The sequence below is a fragment of the Aphidius gifuensis genome, linkage group LG3, assembly GCF_014905175.1.
Source record: "Aphidius gifuensis isolate YNYX2018 linkage group LG3, ASM1490517v1, whole genome shotgun sequence".
Classification (NCBI taxonomy): domain Eukaryota; kingdom Metazoa; phylum Arthropoda; class Insecta; order Hymenoptera; family Braconidae; genus Aphidius; species Aphidius gifuensis.
The window spans coordinates 26,832,876-26,857,478 of NC_057790.1; the positions used below are offsets into that span (position 1 = coordinate 26,832,876).

The 24,603-nt window shown below is 25.0% G+C and overlaps 4 protein-coding genes across 5 annotated transcripts; 1 reads left to right on the forward strand and 3 right to left on the reverse strand.

Moving 5' to 3' along the window:
• Positions 1-2,828: 2,828 nt before the first annotated feature.
• LOC122853381 lies at positions 2,829-5,003 on the reverse strand. Its single transcript, XM_044153818.1, has 5 exons — positions 4,907-5,003; positions 4,675-4,783; positions 4,360-4,552; positions 3,813-4,240; positions 2,829-3,720 (listed from the first exon to the last, which is right to left on the reverse strand). The coding sequence occupies exons 2-5, from the start codon at positions 4,768-4,770 to the stop codon at positions 3,040-3,042; spliced, it is 1,398 nt and encodes a 465-aa protein (XP_044009753.1). The 5' UTR covers positions 4,771-4,783; positions 4,907-5,003; the 3' UTR covers positions 2,829-3,039.
• Positions 5,004-7,063: 2,060 nt separating this feature from the next.
• LOC122851131 (ovarian-specific serine/threonine-protein kinase Lok-like) lies at positions 7,064-11,364 on the reverse strand. The gene is made up of 4 exons (XM_044150180.1): positions 11,214-11,364; positions 8,204-8,488; positions 7,915-8,073; positions 7,064-7,779 (listed from the first exon to the last, which is right to left on the reverse strand). The coding sequence occupies exons 1-4, from the start codon at positions 11,362-11,364 to the stop codon at positions 7,064-7,066; spliced, it is 1,311 nt and encodes a 436-aa protein (XP_044006115.1).
• A 674-nt stretch (positions 11,365-12,038) lies between these two features.
• On the forward strand, positions 12,039-17,171 carry LOC122853382 (ras GTPase-activating-like protein IQGAP1). The gene is made up of 2 exons (XM_044153819.1): positions 12,039-12,221; positions 12,334-17,171. The coding sequence occupies exons 1-2, from the start codon at positions 12,182-12,184 to the stop codon at positions 17,136-17,138; spliced, it is 4,845 nt and encodes a 1,614-aa protein (XP_044009754.1). The 5' UTR covers positions 12,039-12,181; the 3' UTR covers positions 17,139-17,171.
• Positions 17,172-18,244: 1,073 nt separating this feature from the next.
• Positions 18,245-23,941, reverse strand: LOC122853383 (J domain-containing protein DDB_G0295729-like). 2 transcript variants are annotated; one of them, XM_044153820.1, is made up of 4 exons: positions 23,750-23,941; positions 23,099-23,281; positions 18,762-23,027; positions 18,245-18,675 (listed from the first exon to the last, which is right to left on the reverse strand). In XM_044153820.1, exons 2-4 carry the CDS (start codon positions 23,242-23,244, stop codon positions 18,501-18,503), a joined length of 4,587 nt encoding a protein of 1,528 aa, XP_044009755.1. In that variant the 5' UTR covers positions 23,245-23,281; positions 23,750-23,941; the 3' UTR covers positions 18,245-18,500. The 2 variants fall into 2 exon arrangements, with proteins under 2 accessions (XP_044009755.1, XP_044009756.1); XM_044153821.1 differs by lacking the exon at positions 23,750-23,941 and adding an exon at positions 23,663-23,704.
• Between the last annotated feature and the right edge of the window lie 662 nt (positions 23,942-24,603).

The window sequence follows — 24,603 nt, forward strand, 5'->3', positions numbered from 1 at the left end:
TGTTGTAGTGACCCAGATTGTCCAAGGCTAGGAAACACCTGAAAAATAAGAAAAAAAAGGTTAAAAATTAAATTTTGTATTATTATTTTTTTTTTTTTAACTTACGGTAGTAAATGAATCAGGTAGAAAATGTTCCTCTTCGTTATTAAGTATCAAGTGAAAATTTTCCAATTGAGGAAAAACATCTCTGATTGAATTTACTAATGTTATTGGTATACCATCATTTATTGTGCCAAAGATTATTTCTAAGCTTTGAAGCTTACTCATTTTAGAAAAAACTTTATGACAGTCTCCACGTTCTATCCTTCCTGAAAAATTGACTTTGAGATGGATGAGATTTGGGCATAATTCATTGACTAGAAACATGATTAGACTAGAATTATTATTTTCCAGATTTAAATATTGTATGTAGCGACCAGCAAAATCTATATTAAATATTAATTGATCAGTATCTTCAATGGCTGAATCGAAAGTGTAGTCTTTGAGAGATGAATCAATAAAACTTTTATTTAGGCACACTGAAATAATAATTATTATTATTATCATTATAAATATTATTATTATTATTTTGTTTAAGAAACTTACTTTTTTTAATATTTGTGTTGTTTCTCGAATATTTTTTCAGCTCAGAAAAAAAAAGAGGATTTGTTTCCTCCCACAAATCCTTTAAGGATGAAAAGTCTTCGAGATATTTCTCCAATTTCATCTTGTCTTGAATTAAAGGTTATTTTCAGTTTAAATATTAATATCTAAATATTTTGATTGATACATGATAATAATTGTATAGGTATATTAATATAATATCACTCACCTGTCAATTTATATTTTACAGTTTAATAATAATTAATAATTAACTTAATCTTAATTATATTAAATATTTATATTCTCTGCAGTGTGTTATGTTGTGATACCTGTTGAATGTTGATATTTGATAAAGTCTGATACAGTCTGATCTACTGTGCCAGTTATCAAGTCAACATTCTCAACGTCCAACAAAGCAACATTCTACTTTATCAATTCAATTAATTTTAAATCAAATAATAACAATAACATTTTTTTATTAAAAAATAATGAAAATGATAATATACAATAATATATTTTAATCAATTCTTCGGAGCTTAAATTGGCTATTTTTTACTGTTTGAAAATAACCAAAATGGATGTGATAAAAGATGTCGAAATAAAAAAAATATATTATATTCTAAATAAAAATTCTGAAAATAGAATGGCGTGATATTGGATTTTTTTTTAAATTTTATAACATAAAGTTAATTTGAATTTAACAATCTAATTTTATATTATAATTTATTTTTTCAATGTGTTTTTAAAATTAAGTATAGAAATTATTTGCAGAATTTTTTAATGCATATTATCAATAGGTCAAGATATTTGAACTAAAAAAATTATAATTTATATTTTTTTTCATTTTAATTGGTAGTCTATTTTGTAATCTACTAGTATTTAAAAAATAAGGTAAATCATCCTCGCTAACAACTTTTCTATCAACTCGAGAGAAATGAATTTTTTTTTTTTTCTTCTTTTACTTGGCTTGACCTTATTTTTCCAATAGAAAGTAGATGACTATTTTAAATTTGTTTTTATTTACAATTTTAAATAATTTATTTATTATTTTTTTAAATAAATGAAGTTCTATTTGAAATTAATTAAAAAATTAAATTTTTGGTCGATATAATTCTGGTGCATGGTTTTAAAAATTTAAATAATTTTGAAATTAAATTTTTCTATTTGAAAATTAATTTTAATTTTGATTAATAATATTTGATATAATGTTGAATATGATATTTGATTAAATTTAATACTAAAATTAATCACTGATAATGATAAAAAAAAATAATTTAAAAAAAAAAATTATTTTTAATCAAACAATAACTTATATGAATTCCAGTTTTTTTTTATTTTGAAAAACAACCTATTATAAAATTAGTCAAGAAGACTATAGATAATGATGACGTTATTGAAAATGATAAAAATGATGTTAATTTTAAGGCATGTGGAAATATTTTTCGAAATTTTACACAACTAAATGCTTAGGGTTAGTGGCTTACAGCTGAGTTTTTGCTCATTAAAAAAAATTATTTTACCAACATTTACAATCATGGATAATAGGGTATGATTTTAATTAATTTAAATTCATGTTTTTAGTAGAAAAAAATAATGTTATGTCGATTTTATTTCGACAGATTAAGACGTCATCGTCCGAGGTGTTAGAGTATTATTATTCTTCAATCAAAAATCATTGGAGATGTTTCATCATTTAAATTTTACATCTACCACAACATCGTAGCAAAATTTTAATTCAATTTTAATTACTGTGACAGTTTATAATGAGTAATTTTTTGTCAAAATCATGCTGTAAATAAGCTTTTAAATTTTTTAAAATAATCTTACTTGTTTTTTTTTTTTTTAATATTTCTTCTAACGTCAGGGATTCATTTGTAATCGAGAAAAAATGTAGTTAATTTAATTATAATAATAATTATATAATATAATAATATATATATATACATATATAATATTATTATTAATAGAAATTAATTAATTTTAAATTATTTTTTTTGAAATAAAAGCAAAGAAGAATTTTTAATTTTTTTGTGTATTTGAAATTATTATAAATTTAAATGATTTATAGTCTTCTTGTGTCACCATCAAGAAAAATAGAGACGTTAGCACAACATGATGAATCAACAACCAGTATGGACAAGATGGTATATGAAAAATTATCTTATTGAAGGTTGTAAGAATGATTTTTGTGACACTGAATAACGACCGAATCCATTAGTCCCAAGTAAATATTAAATGCAGAACATTATTTATCATTTTTTATTAAATTATTATTACAGTTTTAATTGTATAGCTATTTTATAGGAACTAATACAATCGTGATATTAAACTATTGAACTTAATTAAATATTAATTTTTTCTTATATTATAATGAGAAAAACACCATAAATTTTTTTTAACAAACAAAAATAAAGTGGTTTTATGACTTGAGTAATTGTCTAGGATATAATTAATTGATTATTCTGTAGATATTAATTCAACATTATGTGATTCAATTAATGACTTGAAAATACCATTACAATCTTTAAAAGAAACATATACATGTAGTTTTTGCTTACGAAGCTTTGTTAGTTTGGATAATTCTTCGACAACTTTAATAGTAACATTTGTATTTTTAACGCATAAACATGATAAATCTGGTAAATTTTCAAAAGCTTTAATCACTGATCTATTAGAAATTTCGGTGCAATTTGATAAATTTAAATACCGCAATTTTTCATTAAATAAACATTCAATTGATTTATCAGTGATAAAATTATTTGTCTTTTTCAATGTATCTAAACGTTTACCAAGAGTGAGCCATCGCAATTGACTCATTTTTTTAACGGCGATCATACCATTATCTGTTAAATTTGTAACAAGCATATCTAATTTTTGTAATTGTTTAGCGTTATCACCGAGATTAATCAATAATTCATCTGCATCACCACAATCCCAACAAATATCTAATGATTCAAGATTTATCAAATTCCCAATTGGAGACATACTGATTTTTTTATTAATCATTGGATGATCACGAAGTGGGAGTAATTTGAAAGAAGTTAAATTTTTTATTTCACCTATCGACTGGATTATTGGTTGACTCAATTGAAAACCATTGACATATAAACGTTCTAAAGCGATGAATCGAGTGAATACCTGAAAAATAAATAATTCATTAAAAATTAAATGTTTTTATTCTACACATACATGTATAATAATTATTATTGTTAAAAATTTGTTGAACTTACCGAAGCCAATGAATCTGGTAAGAAAACCTCATCCTCTGATCTACATGAAAGATATAACTGTTTCAAGGTTCCACCAACTTGTTCTAATGACTTGACCAAAGTCATTGGTAGAGCTGAATTTTTACACTTCCATGTAACCTCTAGCTTTTCAAGTTTAGGCATATTAGAAAAAACATTTTCAAAATCCTCATCTTTTATTTCTTTAAATTCTACGACAAGTTCCTTAAGACCTGGACAGTTGTTATTAATCAACGGCATTACTGTAGAAAAAGGATGTTTGTCTACATTTAGGCTTGTTAAATTGTAACCACAGAATTCAATGACATATTTTAGATCATTTAGTCTTTCATCATCATTCTTATTTAATGACCAACACGGTAAACTATATTCTGTAAAGCATGAAAGAACAAGTTCTTTATTTCTGCATACTGAAAAAGAAATTAATTACATGTTAATCTTAGTATTTATAATAATAATATAATGATGATGATGATGATGATAAAGAATTTTATTTTTATCATCAAAAATTAGTTTGTTATTTTCTTACTAATTGTTTCGAGTCGTGGTTCTTTCCAAAATATTGGTATATACCACTTAAGCATAACCTTTTTATAGTGTGCTTTTAATTTTTTTCTTCTCGATAAGAGATTCATCTTGGGATCATCAACAAATCTTTTAATATCTCCAATCATTTTTTTTATTACATTATGTCGAACTGGTCTGCTTGGGGCTGAGGTCATCTATAAGAAAATAAATTTATTATATGTAATTTAAATAAATAATAAAGAAGCTAAAAATTCTGTAATTAATTAACATATAATAATTCTTTTGATATAATATATATATATATTCCAAAACTTACTTTTTTCTGCACATTTGAAGCTTTTTTTTCAAACTTTTTAACCACCAGATTTAAATCAGCCTTTGCATTCATCTCACGTTGTTTATAAGTCTCCATATTTTGAGGTTATCTAATTTAATTGTATTGAAAAATATAGAAAAAAAAAATCAATGATCATAATCTTTAATAACTTTGAAAAATTTAATGGAAATTATTTAATTAATTAATTGAACAACTTATGCTTATAACAAACCTTGTTTTTTCGATGCACGTATCTAATAAAATGTTATTTAATCTAATCAACTTGTTATGTAAATAGTTGGTTCCCGAAGTTAATCGCTACAATCTATCTATTTACATACATATGCATGCATACCTTACAACATGTGTATGTACGTGTATGTATATGTAGCGTGTATATAGTGGTATATAGGGTGGTATAGGGGTACGTTCCAAAAATCACTCGGAAGCCCGGGGTACGTTCCAAAACCTTCATCATATTTAATCAATTTTTCCTCAGTATAATCATGTTGTAAATTATATAAATCAATCCTGTTGATAAGAAACTAAGTATATTGAAATATAAATTATATGATTTGATATGAATGCTTTAAAATAAGGTGAATGATTCATAATAAAATCAGCACATAGTTGGGCGCTTGATAACAGAATAATGTAATTATAATATTCGTGAGAATAAATATATGTAAATTTAGTGATATACTAACTTTAATGGATCACAAATAACATGATGGTTAATTAATGTTGTTATTATTAACAATACAAAATTTTTTATAAACATTTTTGCCTTTTTTTGGAGATATTTTGGCTTTTAATTTATTATCAAAGTGTTCAGCTTGTACCACTTGTACGAAGTGAGGCTTGATATTGAATTTTTTTTTTTTTTTTCTCTTTATAATTTTCTTGATAGAATAGAGGTTCCCGGAATATCGTAGGTATTAGTTTTATATTTAAATGTGAATGATAAAACACAGCAGATAAAATATAATAAAATAAGAATAAGAAGAAATATTTGAAAAATGAGTATTAAAATGAAAAAAAAAAAAAAAAAGTAAATAAGGTATCTTGGTTTTTTTAAATACATAAAATAAAAGTATATAAAAAATTGTAATTAATAATAAATTATGATTATTGCTTGATGTAAAAATAAATTATTTAGAAAAAAAAAAAAAATTTGTCAATTTATAATAAATATCTACTTATAATTATAAATAAATAATAAAAATTATTTTATATTTTTTACTTTTTTTTATTACACAAATTTACGTTCCTGCATTTTTATAATAATCTGTTATTTTTTTTTTTTTAATGTTTCTTTAGCTGATTGCACAGTTTTTGTTTTTTCTTTCTTTTTAAACCAACGATAAATAATAATTACAAGATAAAAATAAATAAAAAGAAATTAAATAACAATAACAAAAAAATAACAAATTAAATTACAATATTGTAAATAGCAAAATATAAAATAAATTAATTGAATCAATTAACAAAACATTATCTCAATTTATTGATTCAAGAAAAAAGAAAAAAAATAAAATTGAATTAGAATTTCTTTTTCTTTTATCTAAATTTACAATCTCTAGACATTTTACATTTATTTACAATTGATTACTATTTAGAAGTTGACAACTTGCATAAAAATTAAATATCAATTGCCACTTAATTTAATTAACAAAGTAAAATTTTGCCAGAGAAAAAATTCTCCACAAAAAAAAACTCCATCAAACAAAAAAAAAACCAAGTGGCTAAATTTAATTGTACGAGTGTCTGTCGGTTGTGCACATTTTCTTATCAACAAAAATTAGAAAATATTAATTAAATACAGGAATGTCCAAAATCTCATTAAAAAAAATATTCAATTTTAATTTTTTTTTATTATTAATTATCAATGCTGAATGGAAATGAAAATATATATATGAAAACAAAAAAAAAAAAAAAAGTAAACGTGATTCGACTAAATTATGTTCAAAGTTGTTTCAAGTTAAACCCCCTCACAGCACCACATCGACAATTTAAAAATTATTACAAATATAAGTATTATTTATTTAATAAATTTTTATATTTAATCCACGTCTAGCTTATTATTGTAACAATGTTACGGATTGTGTGTGTGTGTGTATTTAGTTCATTGGTGAAAACGATGAAAATTGATCTTATTACACAAATTTACAAATTTAAAAATAAAAAAATATATGAAAGATCAATTTTGTAAATAGCAAAATAGAAAATAAATTAGATGAATCAATAAATAAAATATATTAACTCAATTTATATTATAATTTTTAAAATTTTTGATTCATTTTTTTTTTGTTGTATGAAAATTAATAAAATATTTAACAGAATTTCTATTGTCGTATTTTAAATTTGTCTATATTGATTATTAAATATATTATTTTAAGCGTGGACGTTTAATTTGATTATCATTAATAACTGGATCACTACATGGTAGTTTACGAATTTTTTTATCATTAGGTTTTTCGTTTTCACTATCACGTTTATTATTTGTATGAATTACCTCAGAGTTTTCTAGTGATGAAATTTTTTCTGTTAGTTCAACATCATCTAACCAAGAGCATTCAACAACATTGTCAATGGAATATCTATGTTTGGGATTAACCGTTAACATTCTTTTAATCAGGCATTTTGCTGTTTCTGATATAGATTTCCAAATACAATGATCAAAGTTAAATTTACCACCAATAACAGCAGAAAAAATTGGCACTTCTTTTGTTTCTTCAAATGGAAAACGATTTCTTAACATAAAATATAATAATACACCTAAACTCCAAACATCAACACGATTAGTGTAAACTTTTCTTTTATAAATTTCAGGTGCCATGTACTTGAATGTACCAGAGCGAGACTGCATCTGGGTTTCATCGTTGATTAGTTTTGACAAACCAAAATCTGTTACTTTGACAAGTGTGTACTCTTCATTGCTTCTTAGTAAAACATTTTGTGCTTTAATGTCTCGATGGGTTATTTTTTTATTATGAAGATACTTTATAGCTGATGAAACTTGATAAAAATAAAATTGAGCTAATTTTTCTGGTAAACCTTTACTTCTCATAATTCTACTTTGTAATTCACCACCTTCCATAAGTTCTAATATAATATAAAAATTATCACTTAAATCTATGGTATCAATCATCTTTATTAAATTTTCATGTTCTATTTTTTTTAATATATTTGTTTCATTAATCCAACTTTTTTTCGTATCTCGATCTGTTTTTCTTATACTCTTTAATGCAAATGGACGAAAATTTATTTTTGAGACAACTAATATTACATCACCATTCGCTCCGTGTCCTAAAGGTCGTAAATCGACGTAATTTTTGGCCACTTCTTTTGGTATAATAGTTATTTTTTCTGAATTTGCTATTTTTAAGTACTTGAAGACTGTTGAAATTACAAAAAAAAAAAGATAAAATTATTAATCAAGTTGGTTAAAGTGGCTAAAGAGAATATATTAATTGTTTTGGCATATTGTTATTTTATTTTATTTTATATTTTTATATAATATATTTACCTTCGTTATCAGATTCAGCAATACTAATGATATCGTTGTGAATTAATATACGTTTATCTTTTATTTTTTCTCGATTAATAAAAGTGCCATTTGTACTTTCGTCATAAATAAAAACAACAAAATCACCTTCACAATCAGCTGCTTTATAATTTGTTATTCTTTCACGTTTAATTATAAAATGTGTTCCACTTATATAACGTAACATATCTTTATCTGTATTTCCTTCATTCAGATTTATATCCAAATTTTTAATCCGTCCAGCCTTATATACATTGTGAATTAGACCTTAATAATAAACAAAATTTAGAATAGTTATTGTTATTTATATAACAAGAGCGACCCCGCGCCTCCGGCGCGTGGTTATCATAATATATATATATATATATATTATTGTGTATGTTTATTATAACTATTTTCTTCATCATAATTATAGTTTTTATTAACCACTTTAAAGACTTTTATTATTTTTCATTTCCATAAATAACTATATTTATTTCAAGTTAATAATCAATATTATAATTATCGTAATAAACAAAAATATCATTTGATCAAACTATATAAACAATCATTATAAATCATTTTAGTTGCGTCGTTGCTCGATCTGCAGAGTATTAAAGTCATATTACAGCTTTTTATAAAGTCAATTGTATTATTATAATTGATCAAAAGCAAATAAATTGATCAACATGAAATATCTAAAATAATAGTCTTTTTTTTAACAAAATTATCATGTATTTTATTAATTAGTACCACGATTATAAAAAAAACAAATTATTATTGTAAATATAAAACCGCGCGGCAAGAACAAAAGTCGTGTAAAATTTTTGATTGAAATACATGATAATTTTGTTTAAAAAAAGACGATTATTTTAGATACTTTGCGTTAAATAATTTATTTGCTTTTGATTGTTTAATGGATTAATTAGAAAAAAAAAAAAAAATTTCACACGAAAAATATAATTGATGAAAAAATATAATTAACAATCACACGTAGCAATCACACACAGACACACTATGTATAACTTTTTCTATTTATGTTTACTTATTTATATAAATATTTATATTTTATACAATATTTATATCTAAATAAACCATCAAATATGTTAATGTATGCTGTAAATAATCTAGCTAAAAAGAATACTGTTGATATGAATTTCATTACGTTAAGAAAACCAGTTAACATTCAGCTATTGATAAGGCTATATTTAATGAGTAAAAAAGATTTAATAATTTAATTAATCAATGATTACTATTAATGTAATTAATGATTTTTCTAATAGATAATAAGTATTACATTTAAGATTCAATGATTGTATCCACCAGTTGGTAGAGTTGCATAATTTAAACTGTAATTATTTTGTATCAAATTTAGACCCAGTATACTAATTATAATTTGGTTTTTACCAGTTGGGTGAATAAAGGTTTATCTAATCTAATATATATTAATTTAATTAAGTAATATTAATAAATATGATGACGTTTTCGATAAACGTAGTACCCTGGTAGAAATATTTCTCTGCCATTACTCCGGCTTTCTTCGGCATTACTCCGTTTTTGGCCCATTTCCGGAGAAATTACTCCGGCATGAGATTAATGTCGGAAAAATTAATCTGCCACTACTTTTTTGCCGGAATAATTTCTCCGCCATCAATCCCCGGTAAAAAATTATTAAAAAAAAAAAAAAAAATTTAAAAGAAAAAAATCGAGGATTTTTGTCCGATAAAATTTTTTCGTTGTGTTCCATTTTGCCCCAATTTTTTTTTTTTTTATTTTCAAAAATTATTTTTATTTTTTTAATTCATTAGTGAGAAAAACTAATCGGAAAATACTATTCTCATGCATCAATTCATATTTTTTCCTTAAGTGTTCCATTTTAATAAAAAGCTGTAATATGACTCTTGATCTAGGAACGACACAACTCAAATAAATTAATTGCCAAAAATAAACAAATGTATAGCAACCATACAACAACACGTAGCAACGTGTTAGTATGAGAGAGAAAATAATAAAATATTAGTTATAAACAAATGCTAAAAAATTTCGATCAATCACATCACGAATGAAAAGCGGTCAAGTGTCCTTTTTATAATAGGATTAATAGACGGTAAATTGATGGCAAAAAAACTAGGCACAACCGTATACGTAAAGAACTTGGCAAATGGTAGTCCTTGAGACCAAGAGGCAAGAACACGTTGCACATACCCTCAAGCAGTTTTTTGGTCGCCCGTCCACAGGTAAGCCAGGTAAAAAATCGATTATTCAGACTCTTCATAATTACAGAATTTTTTGTTTAATAATTTGCTGGATAAAAAAAAAAAAAAAAAAAAAAAAAAAAATTACGCGCTTTTTCACGATAATGCTTGCGATACATGTTAATAATATTATAATAAAAAGCGCCTAATTTTTTTTTACAAGTATAACAAGTAGTATTGAAGCATCAAGATTATCAAGTGTATTATCACAATCACAAACAACTAAAAAATTAACAAGACAACAAACATTTCCACCACTTCAACCATACAATATGATAGAATATGTTATTTATCAACAACTGCTAAAAAGTCTAAATGTAAAATTGATGTATTACATGAAACTCCTCAATGTTCACAAAATATTGAAACAAATCAATCACATTCATCATCTAAAACAACGTCTACACCACCATTATCAACAACGCCAGATTTTAATAGGCTCAATGTTGATTCAGCATTTATTGGTAATGAAAGACGTAGACATTCTTTACAAGGTGTTGAAAGTGATGAGCTACCATTATCATCATCATCATCATCATCATCATCTGATAATAATACAAAAATTTTCAAGGTCAGATATTTCACACCCTCTCGGCCAACTGTCCACCACCAACACTGGTTCTTTTTGTAAATGGTTGTGTCTAATTTTTTTGTCATCATCTTACGGACTATAAGTGACGAAAAAAAAACGAGCAATTATTTGTTTATTTGTTCTTTTCGTTTTTAATAAAATTTTAAAAAGCAGATTAAAAACTTACTATGTTTTTTAAATAATCCATAGTCGTCCTGATGAGTTTGTTTATGTGATGACTTATCAAATTGAAGAAGTTTACCCCATTCTTTTTTTTTGATATTATTTGATGGTGACATTTGATTATCATTTTTATTTTTATTACTAGTAGTCAACATCATAACACTCTTTTAATTTAATTTATGGTGGTGATTAGTTTCTAAATAGCACTAATTATTAATTAAAAAAAAAAAAAACAATGTATTTGAGGTTTAATATATATATATATGATCTTTATATTTTGTTGTTGATAATAAACACGCTTTATTGTGATGTTTTTTTTTTTTTTTTTTCAACAACAACACACACTTATAGTTGTCAAAATTTATATGGCTATATTATTATAATTTTATTATTAATTATTATTTTTTTTCGGTGTTTTGCACTGTTTTGATAAAAGTAAAATGAGAATTGAGAAAGAGAGTGAAAGAGAGAGAGAGAAGAAACGAAAACAAATTCGCCAGTATCTAAAATTTTTTCTTCTTTACCCATTGCGAATTATTAAAATTTAGCGGGAAATAATTTGAAAATAAAAATACTTTTACTCTTATTTTATATAGGCATATATATATATATATATATATATATCTAATCCAATCTAATCTTTATTTGAATTGTTATTAACCGGTTAAAGACCGACTCACAGCTTTAGAACCAACTGAGGTTTTGGAATTTAACCCTAGCGTCATTTTGATATAACTAAGCATAACCCTTTTTTTTTTTTTTTTAATAACAACAGAGTTTATCCTCCATGGCCATTGTTTATTATTATTTTTTTATTCAACAACAAGTTTTTATCAATGGCAGTTGATTTTAAATTTCTAGGATGTTAACGTATTTGTTGTTGTTGTTGTTGATGCTACAATTAAACGACATTTAAGTGAAATCATAACAAAACAAATATTTATACTTGTGTTAATAAATAAACAAATAAAAATGACAGAAGTTAGCGCTGAATCTATAATTTCAAACAATGGTTAGTTAATAAATATATTACTCCAAATTAAATATTGTTAAAAGGTGTCACTGATAATTACACCTGGACATACAATTAATTAATTGCTAATTAATTTTATTTTTTAATTTAGACACTGATGTTCGTAAGTCAGCTGAAGAAATGGATGAACAAAGACAAAAAACAACAGCATACGAATATTTGTGTCATTTAGAAGAAACAAAAATATGGATGGAAGCATGTCTTCATGAAGAGCTACCACCAACAACAGAACTTGAAGAAAATTTTCGTAATGGTATTTATTTAGCAAAACTTGCTAATTTTATGGATCCAATTGGTGTTCCATTAAAAAAAATATATGACATTGAACAAAGAAGATATAAAATTGCTGGTTTACAATTTCGTCATACTGATAATATTAATTTGATTAAAAAAATTCATGACATTTCAAGAGTTATTTATTGTATACATGCATTAAGTACACATTTATTTAAACTTGGTAAAGCACCACAAATACAAGATTTATATGGTAAAGTTAATTTTACTGATGCTGAAATAAATGCTGTTAAAGAAGAGCTTAAAAAATATGGTATACAAATGCCAGCATTTCAAAAAATTGGTGGTCTTTTAACAAATAACATGGCTGGTGATACAGCAGCACTTCATGCTGCTGTTATTGCAATAAATGAATGTCTAATAGAACCATTAAAACTTGATGAACTATATGAAAGTTTAAGCAACACATCAGCAAGATTAAAAAATATAATTTATGACCATATAAATATTTATTATGACATACTAATGATTGCAAAAGATGTTAAAAAACAAGCAGCTATTAATCGTTCATTGAATGACAGTTATATTGCTGATGCATATGATGAGCTGCTAACACAAGCTGAAATACAAGGACACATCAATAATATAAATTGTCGTTGTGCATATGATAAAGTATTAAAATCATTAAACACTGGTGGTGATGAATTGCTGGTGGCATTGAAAAATCCAAATTTAAAATTGGAAAATATCATGACAAGTAATGTTGATTTATATCAGGGTATATTGAAAATACTTGTTAGTAATAATAGTGATGATAATGATGAGTATTTTAAGAGTAGCTGTCATTGGTCTGATGTGCTACAAAAAAAAATAAACATTGCAAATGACGTTGCTGATAGAAGTACAAGACAACAACAAGCTGTTGATGATTTGAATAAATCACTTGATAATAATTCAGAGGAAGAATTTTATAAAGCATTAATTAATCCAGATTTATGGGTAGCTGATTATGTTGATGTATTTTGTGTACCATTATATTTTTGGGAATTAAAAATTGATCGTATTGATTCAAATGCTGATATAACAATGGAAGATATTAGATCAAGTATACGTGTGTTGACAGCTGTTGGTTGTATAACAAAAGCTGTTGATATTGGTGATCCAGAGCTTGTTTATCAGGCATTAAAAAATCCAGATACACATGTACAAGGTATTGATGAATATAATAAAGTAAAATATTATCAGGCACTTGAACAGGCACGTTTTAATAATCAAAATAATGATAAAAAATTATGTACAATATTGACATACAATGACATACAAGAATGCATTGATTATGTCAATGAACAATGCTGTAATGATGATGAAGCAATTAATATATTACGTGAATTAAATAATGCTGTTAAATTAAATAATAGATCAAATTTAATAAAAGCATTATGTAGTTTACATTTGAAAATTAATAAAACAATATCATCAAATGATGTATCATTGTATTTAAAATTATTTCATTGTTGTCTTGATAATAAAAATAATGATGCATCTGAATTATGGCTTGATGATATTGAATATGTTGTTGATACAGTTGATGAACAAATAAAACATGTTAAAAGTATCATTGAAATATTAACTAACTTAAATAATGCCATTGAAAGTAATAATATTATTGGAACAATAAGTTGTTTACAAGAAACTGGTATAAAAATAAATATAAATGAACAAAAAAAATATTACAAAGCATTAAAAAGTTTAAAAAATTATAAAAATATAAATTATCATTCTTGTTGGATTTCATATGTTACAGAAATTGGTGTTGAATGTTTTTTAAATCTTGATGATTATAATTATACATGGGATAGACCTAAAAATTATGAATCAGTTAGTCGTTTTATAACAATTGATGACATTGAAGATATTATTAAAACAACAACTGCTGAAGAATATAATTTACCATCTGGTAGAATTGATGAGAAGTTGATAATAAAGCTACAAGCAATTGCACGTGGTTATTTATTGAGAATGAAAATATCAAAACGTCTTATGTATTTTTGTGATAATATTGATAAAATAATTGTCATTCAATCAGCATGGCGTGGTTATTTACAACGTAAATTATATGCCAATGAGAGAATATCAAATAATAAAATGAAAAAATTTAAAATAAAACGTACATTTAATTATTACGAGAGTAATATTAATAAAATTATTAAAATTCAAGCATTATGGAGAGGTTACACAGCTAGAAAAGCATTTCATTCATTATTAAAAATTGATAAAATACCATTTTCAGATGTACGATATTTTTCTGGTGTATTAAATTTAAATTCAGTTGATTATGAAAAAGATTTACAAATGAGTAAATTAAAAAATGACGTTGTACAAACAATAAGACACAATCAAAATTTATCACAACAACTTGATAATATGGATATTAAAATAGCACTATTAATACAAAATAGAATAACACTACAGGATGTCATTGCACATGGTAAAAATCTTGAAAATTTAACAAAAGAAAAAACCTCAAGATCAAGAAAAAATTCAACAAATGATAATAGCATTATTATAAATAAAGGATTAAAATCATTAACAAAAGATGGAAGAAAAATGTTGGAAAATTATCAATATTTATTTTATGCATTACAAACAAATCCAGATTATTTAACAAAGTTATTATTTAGTTTACCAGAAAGTAAATCAAATAAATTTTTAGAAAATGTTATATTAACATTATTTAATTTTGGATCAAATATTAGAGAAGAATATTTATTATTAAAATTATTTGGTTGTTCATTGGAACAAGAAATAATGTTAAAATATCAAAAACCATCAGAAGTTGTTACTGGTAATCCACTTGTATTAAAAATTGTTGTTAATTATTCACGACAATTAAATAGACAAAAATCATTGAGACAAATACTTGGTCCAATTATTGAAAAAGTACTTGATGATAAAACAATATGCATTGAAACAAATCCAGTTGATATATATAAATGTTGGAGAAATAAATTAGAAATGGAAACTGGTGAAAATCAAAATTTACCATATTCAGTAACACATGCACAAGCATTGAGTTATCAACAAGTTCAAGAACGTTTAACACGTGGTATTAAAATATTACGTGATACTGTAACATTATTTCTTAATAAAATTACTGAATCACGTGATTTAATACCATACAGTATGCTTTATATGGCAAAAATATTATACAATACACTTGTTAAAAAATTTCCAAATTCACCAGAGAAAGATTTCTTAAAAGTCGTTGGTAATTTGATATATTATCATTTTATAAATGCAGCAATTGTTAATCCAGATGCATTTGATATAATAACAACACCAGCTGATCGTTCATTGTCAAATGATCAACGTAGAAATTTAGCAAGTATTGCTAAAATATTACAATTTGCTGCATCGAAAAAAGGCTTTGGTGATGAATCAACACATTTGATATGTTTAAATCCATTTATCATTGAGTGTCATGAGAAATTTAAGAAATTTTTTCGTTCTTGTTGTCAAATTGATGATCTTGAAGAACACTTTAATATACATGAATATACTGAAGCAACATTAATTCATAAACCAGAAATATACATGTCAGTACAAGAAATATGTGATACTCATAATTTATTGCTTGAATATCAGTATGACATTGCACCAGATCCAAAAGATATACTGCATGAATTGCTGGATGACCTGGAGTCATCACCAACTGTTGCATCATTGATGGGCATTACTGAACAGCCAATTTGTGATTCAACATTAATTAGACTTGGTAAAACAGAAGTATGTCTTGTATTGACAAATAAATTTCAAGTACCAGATACATGTAGTCAAAGTTTAAATAAATTATTTATCATAACAAAAGAATTACTTGTATCAGTATTAAAATATTTATCTGGTAATAATCTTATTGATGCACTTGAGTTACCATCAACAAAACAACAAAATATTTTATACAATGAACAATATAAATCATCACAATTAACATTTAAATTATTACATAAAAATTGTATGACACTTGATGATTGTAAAAAACAACTTAAAAATTATTTATATAAACTTGAATGTGGTGGTTTAGTTAGTAGAAATGATGGTTATCAAAAAATAATAACAGCAATTGCTAAGGATCTTTGTAATAGAGGTAAATATAGAAATATTAGAAATAAAGAATTACAAACATTGAGAGCAACAAGACAACGTTTACAAGAAAAAACAAAATATTATGCTGAACAAGTACAATATTATAATCAATATATTAATACATGTTTAGAAAATTTACATACTGGAAAAGGTTCATTACGTTCAATTAAATTATCAAAAAATAATCATGAAAATAATCATGAAAAACTTAAATCAAAATCAACATTAAAATATTCGGCAATTAAATTATTTGAAAAGGGTATTGTTGTTGAACTTGATGGTTTAACAAATGGACAATTTAAAAATATATCATTTGAAATAACACCAACTGAACAAAGTGGTATATTTACAATAAAAGCCAAATTTTTAGGTGTACAAATGGAAAAAATTGATATTGATATACAAAAATTACTAGAATTACAATTTGAAGGACGTCCAATTATGGATCTTTATGGCAGAGCCAAAATAAATGTCAATCTTTTATTGCATCTTATTAACAGAAAATTTTATGGAAAATAAATTTAATTATCATGTCAAATCTTCATCATTTTTCAATCATTTATTTTGTATTTTTTTTTTTTTTTAAATATTTATACTAATAATTTGATTAAATTAACTGATTAATTGATAAAAATGAATTCAATGATTATTAAATTTTTATTAATCAAAAGGGAAAATTTAATGGGAATTAATTTTAAAAATTTACACAAATTAATTATTAAGTTTAGATAAATCTAACGAAATGTTTAATTGCTTTTTTTTTTTTTTTTTTTCTTTCATAAATCATGTGTTGATAATTATCAATTAATATTATCGAAATAATTTAAAAATCGAAATGAATTACGTAGAAATAAATTCTTCAAAAATAAATGAATAAAAATTAATTTACAACAATGATAATTGAATAAACAATTAATCAATTAATTTTTGTTGTAGATTTTTTTTATCAAAATTAATTTTGAAGTATGGCCATGGAAACAACGAAATAAATAATCAAAAATCAATGTAAATATTCACCACGTATCTATTTGTATTAATAAGTATTTTTTTTCTTATTTTTTTTTTTCATTTTTATATATATTTATATCATAATTAATACATTGTTTTAAATATTAAACAATAACATGAAATGTATACTCACTTTTGTACGACAGTGCAACGAATATTCTTATTTTTTTTATATAAAATAATTAATAATATTTACCAATGAATTTATGAATTATAAATAATAATGTTATACAGACATTAATTTGACAATAAATATTTTCCTTTTTCTTTTCATTTTTATACAAAAAAATTTAATTGTTTTAATTATTGAAATAAACAGGTAAAGCCCGCTTTTTCCCTTTTTTTTTTTTTTTTAAATAAGTTGCACCGTCTTAGCAAGATAAGGCAAATTTTTAATTAATTACTCTGCATTAAAATTTTATTATTTATAAAATCTAACGAGATATTATTTTCCAAACATTATTTATCCTGTTTATTATTTTTTTTTCAACAAATTGGTTCTGTTTTATTTATTTACTATTTCATTATGATTTTAAACGATGAATGACTGTTTTTTAAATTAAATTAAGACATCTGTGAAAATTAAAATTAAAAAAAAAAAAAAAACAATAATGTATTACAATAATTTTGTTTAATTTCTTAATTAAAGTTATTTAATTTGATACACCAGCATAGAGATAATAAATACCACGAATAATAATAATAATAATTTTTTTTTTTTCATTTTTTTTTTTTATCTTTTTTTTACATTTATTTATTTATTTATTTATTGGTTCTGCACTGGAATTAGTGCAAAGTCTAGTATATTATTATTATTATTAGTATATTATTTTGTTCATAATTTAAATTTTAAAAGTTATAATATTATAAAGGTTATCGTTTGTTCAAAACATTTGAAAATGTACGAAATTTAGTATCAACACTGGGTATTCCAGCAAGTGCTTGTTCCATGGTGTTACGAATTTTACTCAAGTCAGGCATTTTTTCACAAGATTCAATGTTTAGCAATTCAGTAAAAAAATATTCCCATGCTGTTTTTTTGACATATCTAAATGTGAAAAAAAAATAAAAAATTAATTGATTAATTAATTGATAAATTTCATAATTTTTTAATGTAAATATTGGATTAATTACCTTGGCATTTTTGATGTGACAAACCAACGATCACCAGTATTGGTAACTCTCATATAGTTACCAAATAATAGACAATGTGCTGATGCAGCCAAACAATATAAATCAGTTTGATAAGTCCAAGGACGACCAGTTTGCATTTCAATACATGTAAAATCTTCTGTTTTAATAATTTGTGTAAATTTAGTACCTTCAGGAAATAAACTCATGTCAATACTACATCCAAAATCAATAAGTTGTATTGTTGGTCTAAAATCTTCAACAGGTAAATGCATCAATAGAAAATTATCTGGTTTAATATCACCATGAATAATTTGACATTTATGAAGATGTTCAACAATTTGTAACATTTCAATTGTAAAAAAAATAGCAAGTGGTTCAATTAATGGTTTACCAGTTGCAATTTTAACTTGATTTGTAACAGATAATAATGTACCATATTTTGAAAAACCAGATACAAGTACACTTGCATTATCTAGCACATGAGCTTTGGTAACATCCATATAACCACGTAACATATGTGGATTTGTTAAACGTGCTTTTATTTCTCTAGCAATATAATATTCCCATACCCATGCTGGTCTTTGGGTTTTTAATGCAACTGTTTGATTTGATTGTACATGTATTGCTTTCATAACAGTACCATATGTACCTTTACCTAAACATTTTTCCATATCATATTGATCATTACCAAGTGTTATACTTGATGATGGTGAAAATTTAGTTAAAACTGTATTTGTACGTACATAACCATCTGAATGATGTGGTTGAGGAAATTTAATTTTACGTAATAAACCAGATATTATTGTTTTATCAAATGGATTAATATCACCAGTTGGTAATTGAAATTCTTCTTCTTCAACTTCATCCATTGGTTCATCAACAATCAATGAATTATCATTATTATTTTTTATTTTATTATCATCATCATTAATTGTATTATTTTTTTCATCAACATCAAGTTTAAATGGTACACGTAAATCACAATTATTTCTTATTTCAGATGTTATTTGATCAACATTACGTTGTACAGTACGTGGACTTTGTGCATGAACAGCTTGTATTTTAGCTCGTAAATTTTGATCATTTGTTGTTAATGATGTTTCATTATTTTCAATATCTTTATTACTATCAATATTAACACTAATATCATTATTATTATTATTATTAGTTGTTAATTTATTAACAATATCATCAGATGGTGGTGATGTAAAACCAAATCCAGTTGTTCTTGTATGTCCACTACTACCAGATCCACTACTTGTTGATGTATATTCACGTGTTGTTTCCATAATAACACTGAGTTTATCATTTTGTTGCTGTTGTTGTTGTTCATTTGTAATTGTTGGTACATCTGATATTTGTGTTACTGGTATATTAATTTGTTGTTGTTGTTGATGATGATGATGATGTTCTTGATAATGTGATAATTCTTTTGGTCTATATGATGGTTGTCTAAATGTCATTGGTGTTGAACTATTTTGTGGTGCTGCTATTGGTTCAGTAAAGCATGTGTCATTAACACCACCACTTGATAATGGTGATATACCAAGACTTTCATCATATAAATTATTTTGTTGTTCAATTTGTTTATTGTTATCATCAACACCACCAATATTATATACTAAACCAGTTGAATTTTCTTTATTATCATTATTTACAAGATATTTTAAATCACGTCTATTCATACCTGGTGATTTTATTAATGGTAATTCAGGCATTCTGTATGATTGTTTTGCATCAACTTGTGGATCCATATATGGTGGATATTGAAGTTGTTGTTTTGGCTGTTCAATTTGGTGTGGTGGCATCATTGTATACTGTTGCTGTTGTTGTTGTTGTTGTTGTTGTTGTTGTTGATATCTGACATTATTCATATGTTGAATATTATTGTACATGTGATGTTGTTGTTGTTGTTGTTGTTGTTGTGGTGGTGGCATATGAGGTGACATGACTGGTTGATGTGATGATGAAGATGATGAGGATGATAATGAGGATGATGATGGTGGTTGAGGTGGGACTTGTTGAATGAGACCATGATGAATGTCATGAGGTGATGATTGAAGTGAAATATGAGAGGATGAAGCTGGTGAATAATGTTGAGATGATGAAGAAGAAGAAGGAGGAGGGATGTGAGATGGTTGAGAAATTTGATGATGAAGATGATGTTGTTGTTGATGATGAATCATATGAGATTGTGGTACATGTTGTATTTGATGTTGCAATTGTGATGAATGATGTGGCTGCTGTGGCATTTGGTACTGATAACAAGGATCTTGTATAGCACGGTATGATTGATGATGAAGTTGATCTTGACTTGAATAAGGTGATACATAGCCTTGATGATTCTCTTGATCATGATATGGCTGAATATTAAAGCTAGATTGTTGCTGTTGTTGTTGTTGATGATGATGTTGTGGTTGTTGATGATGTTGATGATGATGATGTTGCTTTGTTGTTGACATTGCATGTTGTTGTGTCATTGAACTATCCATATGAATGTCAAAACTAAATTTTGATCTTGCATCAGGCATTCTTGATGGCATTGGACTTGATAATAATTGTGATGAACTTGAATTAATTGGTGATTGCCATAATTCTTGAACAACTGACATAGCTTCTTTAGTATTAACTGTTAAACTTTGTCCTAATAAATGTTCAACATTATTTGTTTCTAAATTAACACCTGAACTATGACTCATATAATTTGTTGATTGTAATTTTTGTTGGCGATTTAATTCAGCTTCCATTCTTTCAGCTTCGATTCTTTCAGCTTCAATTCTTTGAGCTTCAATTCTTTGACGTTCAATTTCTTCATTTCTTTGTCTTTCTAATTCTAATTCAACTCTTTGTCTTTCTAATTCTAATTGTTCTGAACGTTGTCTTTCTAATTCTAATTGTTCAATTCTTTGTCTTTCAATTTCACGTTGTTGTTGTTGTTGTTCAGCTTGTCTACGTTCAATTTCACGTTGTTCAGCCTCAATTCTCTCATTTTCAAGTTTTTGTTTTTCAATTTGAAATTGTTGTTGTCTTTGTAATTCAGCTTCAGCTTGTAGTCTTTGATTAATATCATATTGTTCTCTTCTTTGACGTTCAATTTCATTCACTTTAGCATTATTAATTTTATCCTCATCAAATTTTGATATTTCATTATCTTGTTGATCATTTTGAATTAAATTATGTCCAATAATTTGTTGTTGCTGTTGTTGATGATTATTATATAACATAATATAATTATCAGCTTTAATTTCCTCAATACTACGATCAGTATTATTAGCATAAACTAAATCTTTTGGATAATGTACTTTTGTTATTGTAGCTGATGGTGCTTCAGCAACAAATACAGGCACAGTTAAATGTTCAGGATAAGTACTACCATCATAAAAACAAACATGATTTGGAAATAAATTAATTTTTTCCATATTATAATTATTATCATTTGGCAAATCTTCATGTATTTTAAAACCAGGTTTTATAGATGATCCAATCAATGGATATTTACGTGAACTTTGACTCCATGGTCCTGGTTTTATTGTATTTTCTTTATGTACAGTATCTTCAATTGGTACATGATCAAGTATACTTGTACCACGTGTTTCTGTTGACCCTGTTGTTGGTGCATCTTCATATATTTGTATTTTAGAATTACCAACACCACTTTTTGATGGTTGTTGTTGACTTTGACTTTGTGATACAACACCAGGCATATAATCACGTACACGATTACCAGTTCTAACATTAGTAACACGACGTCCAGATTTAATTGCACGTAATGAACTAAATGCTTGTCTTTGTTCAGATAATTCATATTCATTTCGTTCTTCCATTCTTCCAAGCATTCTACGTGCAACAGATAATTGAAAATTTTGATGTGCATGTTCCAATTCATCACGTGGCTCAGCACCAGCTCTTATACCAAGTACATATATTTCATCAGCACGTTTATTATCATCTGTTTGTTCTAATTCAAAAGCCCATGCACGATACATATCAGCAATCATTGTACCAATACCATTATTATAAATCAACTGATACAATTCAAGTGGATTTTTTTGCATACTTATATAATTTATCCATAATCTAATGTATCTACGATCTTGATGATATTTTGTTTCTTTTTCAAATGCAGCTAAACATTGTTGTAGTAATTTACCAATAGGTGATTCATGACCACTTTTTGGATAACTTTGTTCAACCCAAAGTATATATTCATACCATTTTTCAAGTGGATCATCACCATCGTAATTTTTAATTGCATCCTCATATGCTCTACAAGTTAAAAATATATAACAATCATTATTAAATTATTCACTTGTTTATTTATTTATTCTTTAGCTTACTGTTTTTCTTGCATCAATAATTGATGTGTTTCAACATCCTCCTGTGCACGTAATGCTGTACCAAGTTGTGTTGCATTTCTTCCATGTCGTAATGGCTGTATATTTTCTTTGCAAAGTGTTATAACTGATGCTGGATCCATATCCATTTTAGCCACTTGTCAATTTCACGCATAAATAATTACTCTAAAAAACAACAAAATAATAATTTTCATCTAACAAAAATGAGCAAAAAAAAAAAAGGAGTTAACATGACCTTGTCAAAATGAATTTATTAAAAAACTCACAATTTATCAAGTCAATTATTATAGGTAATTAATAATTAATAATTATAATACTACAAATGACAGTAAATATATTAAATTATAAAAAATAATATTAAATATAAGGACGCTTGTATTATAACTAGGTTATGTGTCTAGTGCACTTGACTAACGGCTGCCATCATCAACGGTTTTAAGTACCCCCCTCTTGTATTTTTTGTGTGAAATTATTATTATTCATCATGCACTTGGACAAATACACCACCCAATATTTACATTTATATTTTTTAAAAAATATAATCACATTCTAAAAACCTTGCCCTTTATTATTTACACATATACTTTCACTATGAACAATCAACTGATCCATCAATTAATCATGCAACAATACCTTTTTTTTATAATCCGTTCGATAAATGATGTTTGTTTTTTTTTTTTTTGGTGCGTTCTGTTTGATAGGTTTTTTATTATTTCATGTACTCGAAATACTGTTAAAGGAAGTTAATATATATTTTATTTATTATTGTTATATTTTTTTATTATTTTTTTTTTCTGCTTGTCAGTGCTTGTCAGTGGTACGCCATTGAGCTTATGGCCAGTTATTCTCAACTTGTTAACAACTGTTCTCAACTTGATATTGATAAGCTTCTGTACCATCTGTGGTAAATAAAATTAAAAAAAATATATTTAAATTATGAAATAATGTTATATTATAAAAAAATTGTGTTTTTGTTTATTATGCATCGTTAAGATTTAAAGATTTTAATTAAATATAAATAATAAATATAAAATTTAAAAATTATATAAATAATAAATAATGAAAATAATAATTTAAATGATTAATGGTAATTAATTATTAATTTAAAATAATCATTATCACATTAATCATCAGATCATATTATTCAATCATCAATGCTAACAATTAAATTTTACATCTACCAATAGCACAACATCGTAGCAAAATTAAAATTAAAATTTTATTAATTACAGTGACAGTTTATATTGAGTACTTTATAATCATCATGCTGTAAATAAGCTTTTTAATTTCTTTTAAATAATCTTAGTTGTTTTTTTTTTTTTTTTATATTTCTTCTAACGTTAGAGATTTATTTGTAATCTAGAAAATATGTAGTTAAGTCAATTATAATAATTATTTACCGAAATTAATTTATTTTGAATTATTTTTTTTAATAAAAACAAAAAAGAATTTTTAACTTTTTTTTAATTATTGTTACAATATTTATT

What these genes read in the sequence shown, in the direction of transcription:
- LOC122853381 (XM_044153818.1), bottom strand. Translation starts at nt 4,770, where the DNA reads ATGGAGACTTATAAACAACGTGAGATGAATGCAAAGGCTGATTTAAAT. An exon ending in ACCACGACTCGAAACAATTA is followed by an intron (nt 4,241 to 4,359) that starts GTAAGAAAATAA and finishes TTTCTTTTTCAG; the next exon opens with TATGCAGAAATAAAGAACTT. An exon ending in TACCAGATTCATTGGCTTCG is followed by an intron (nt 3,721 to 3,812) that starts GTAAGTTCAACA and finishes TTTATTTTTCAG; the next exon opens with GTATTCACTCGATTCATCGC.
- LOC122851131 (XM_044150180.1), bottom strand. Translation starts at nt 11,364, where the DNA reads ATGTTGACTACTAGTAATAAAAATAAAAATGATAATCAAATGTCACCA. An exon ending in TGGATTATTTAAAAAACATA is followed by an intron (nt 8,489 to 11,213) that starts GTAAGTTTTTAA and finishes TTTATTATTAAG; the next exon opens with GTCTAATTCACAATGTATAT. An exon ending in TGCTGAATCTGATAACGAAG is followed by an intron (nt 8,074 to 8,203) that starts GTAAATATATTA and finishes TAATTTCAACAG; the next exon opens with TCTTCAAGTACTTAAAAATA.
- LOC122853382 (XM_044153819.1), top strand. Translation starts at nt 12,182, where the DNA reads ATGACAGAAGTTAGCGCTGAATCTATAATTTCAAACAATG. An exon ending in ATCTATAATTTCAAACAATG is followed by an intron (nt 12,222 to 12,333) that starts GTTAGTTAATAA and finishes TTTTTAATTTAG; the next exon opens with ACACTGATGTTCGTAAGTCA.
- LOC122853383 (XM_044153820.1), bottom strand. Translation starts at nt 23,244, where the DNA reads ATGGATATGGATCCAGCATCAGTTATAACACTTTGCAAAGAAAATATA. An exon ending in TTATTGATGCAAGAAAAACA is followed by an intron (nt 23,028 to 23,098) that starts GTAAGCTAAAGA and finishes TTTAACTTGTAG; the next exon opens with AGCATATGAGGATGCAATTA. An exon ending in GTCACATCAAAAATGCCAAG is followed by an intron (nt 18,676 to 18,761) that starts GTAATTAATCCA and finishes TTTCACATTTAG; the next exon opens with ATATGTCAAAAAAACAGCAT.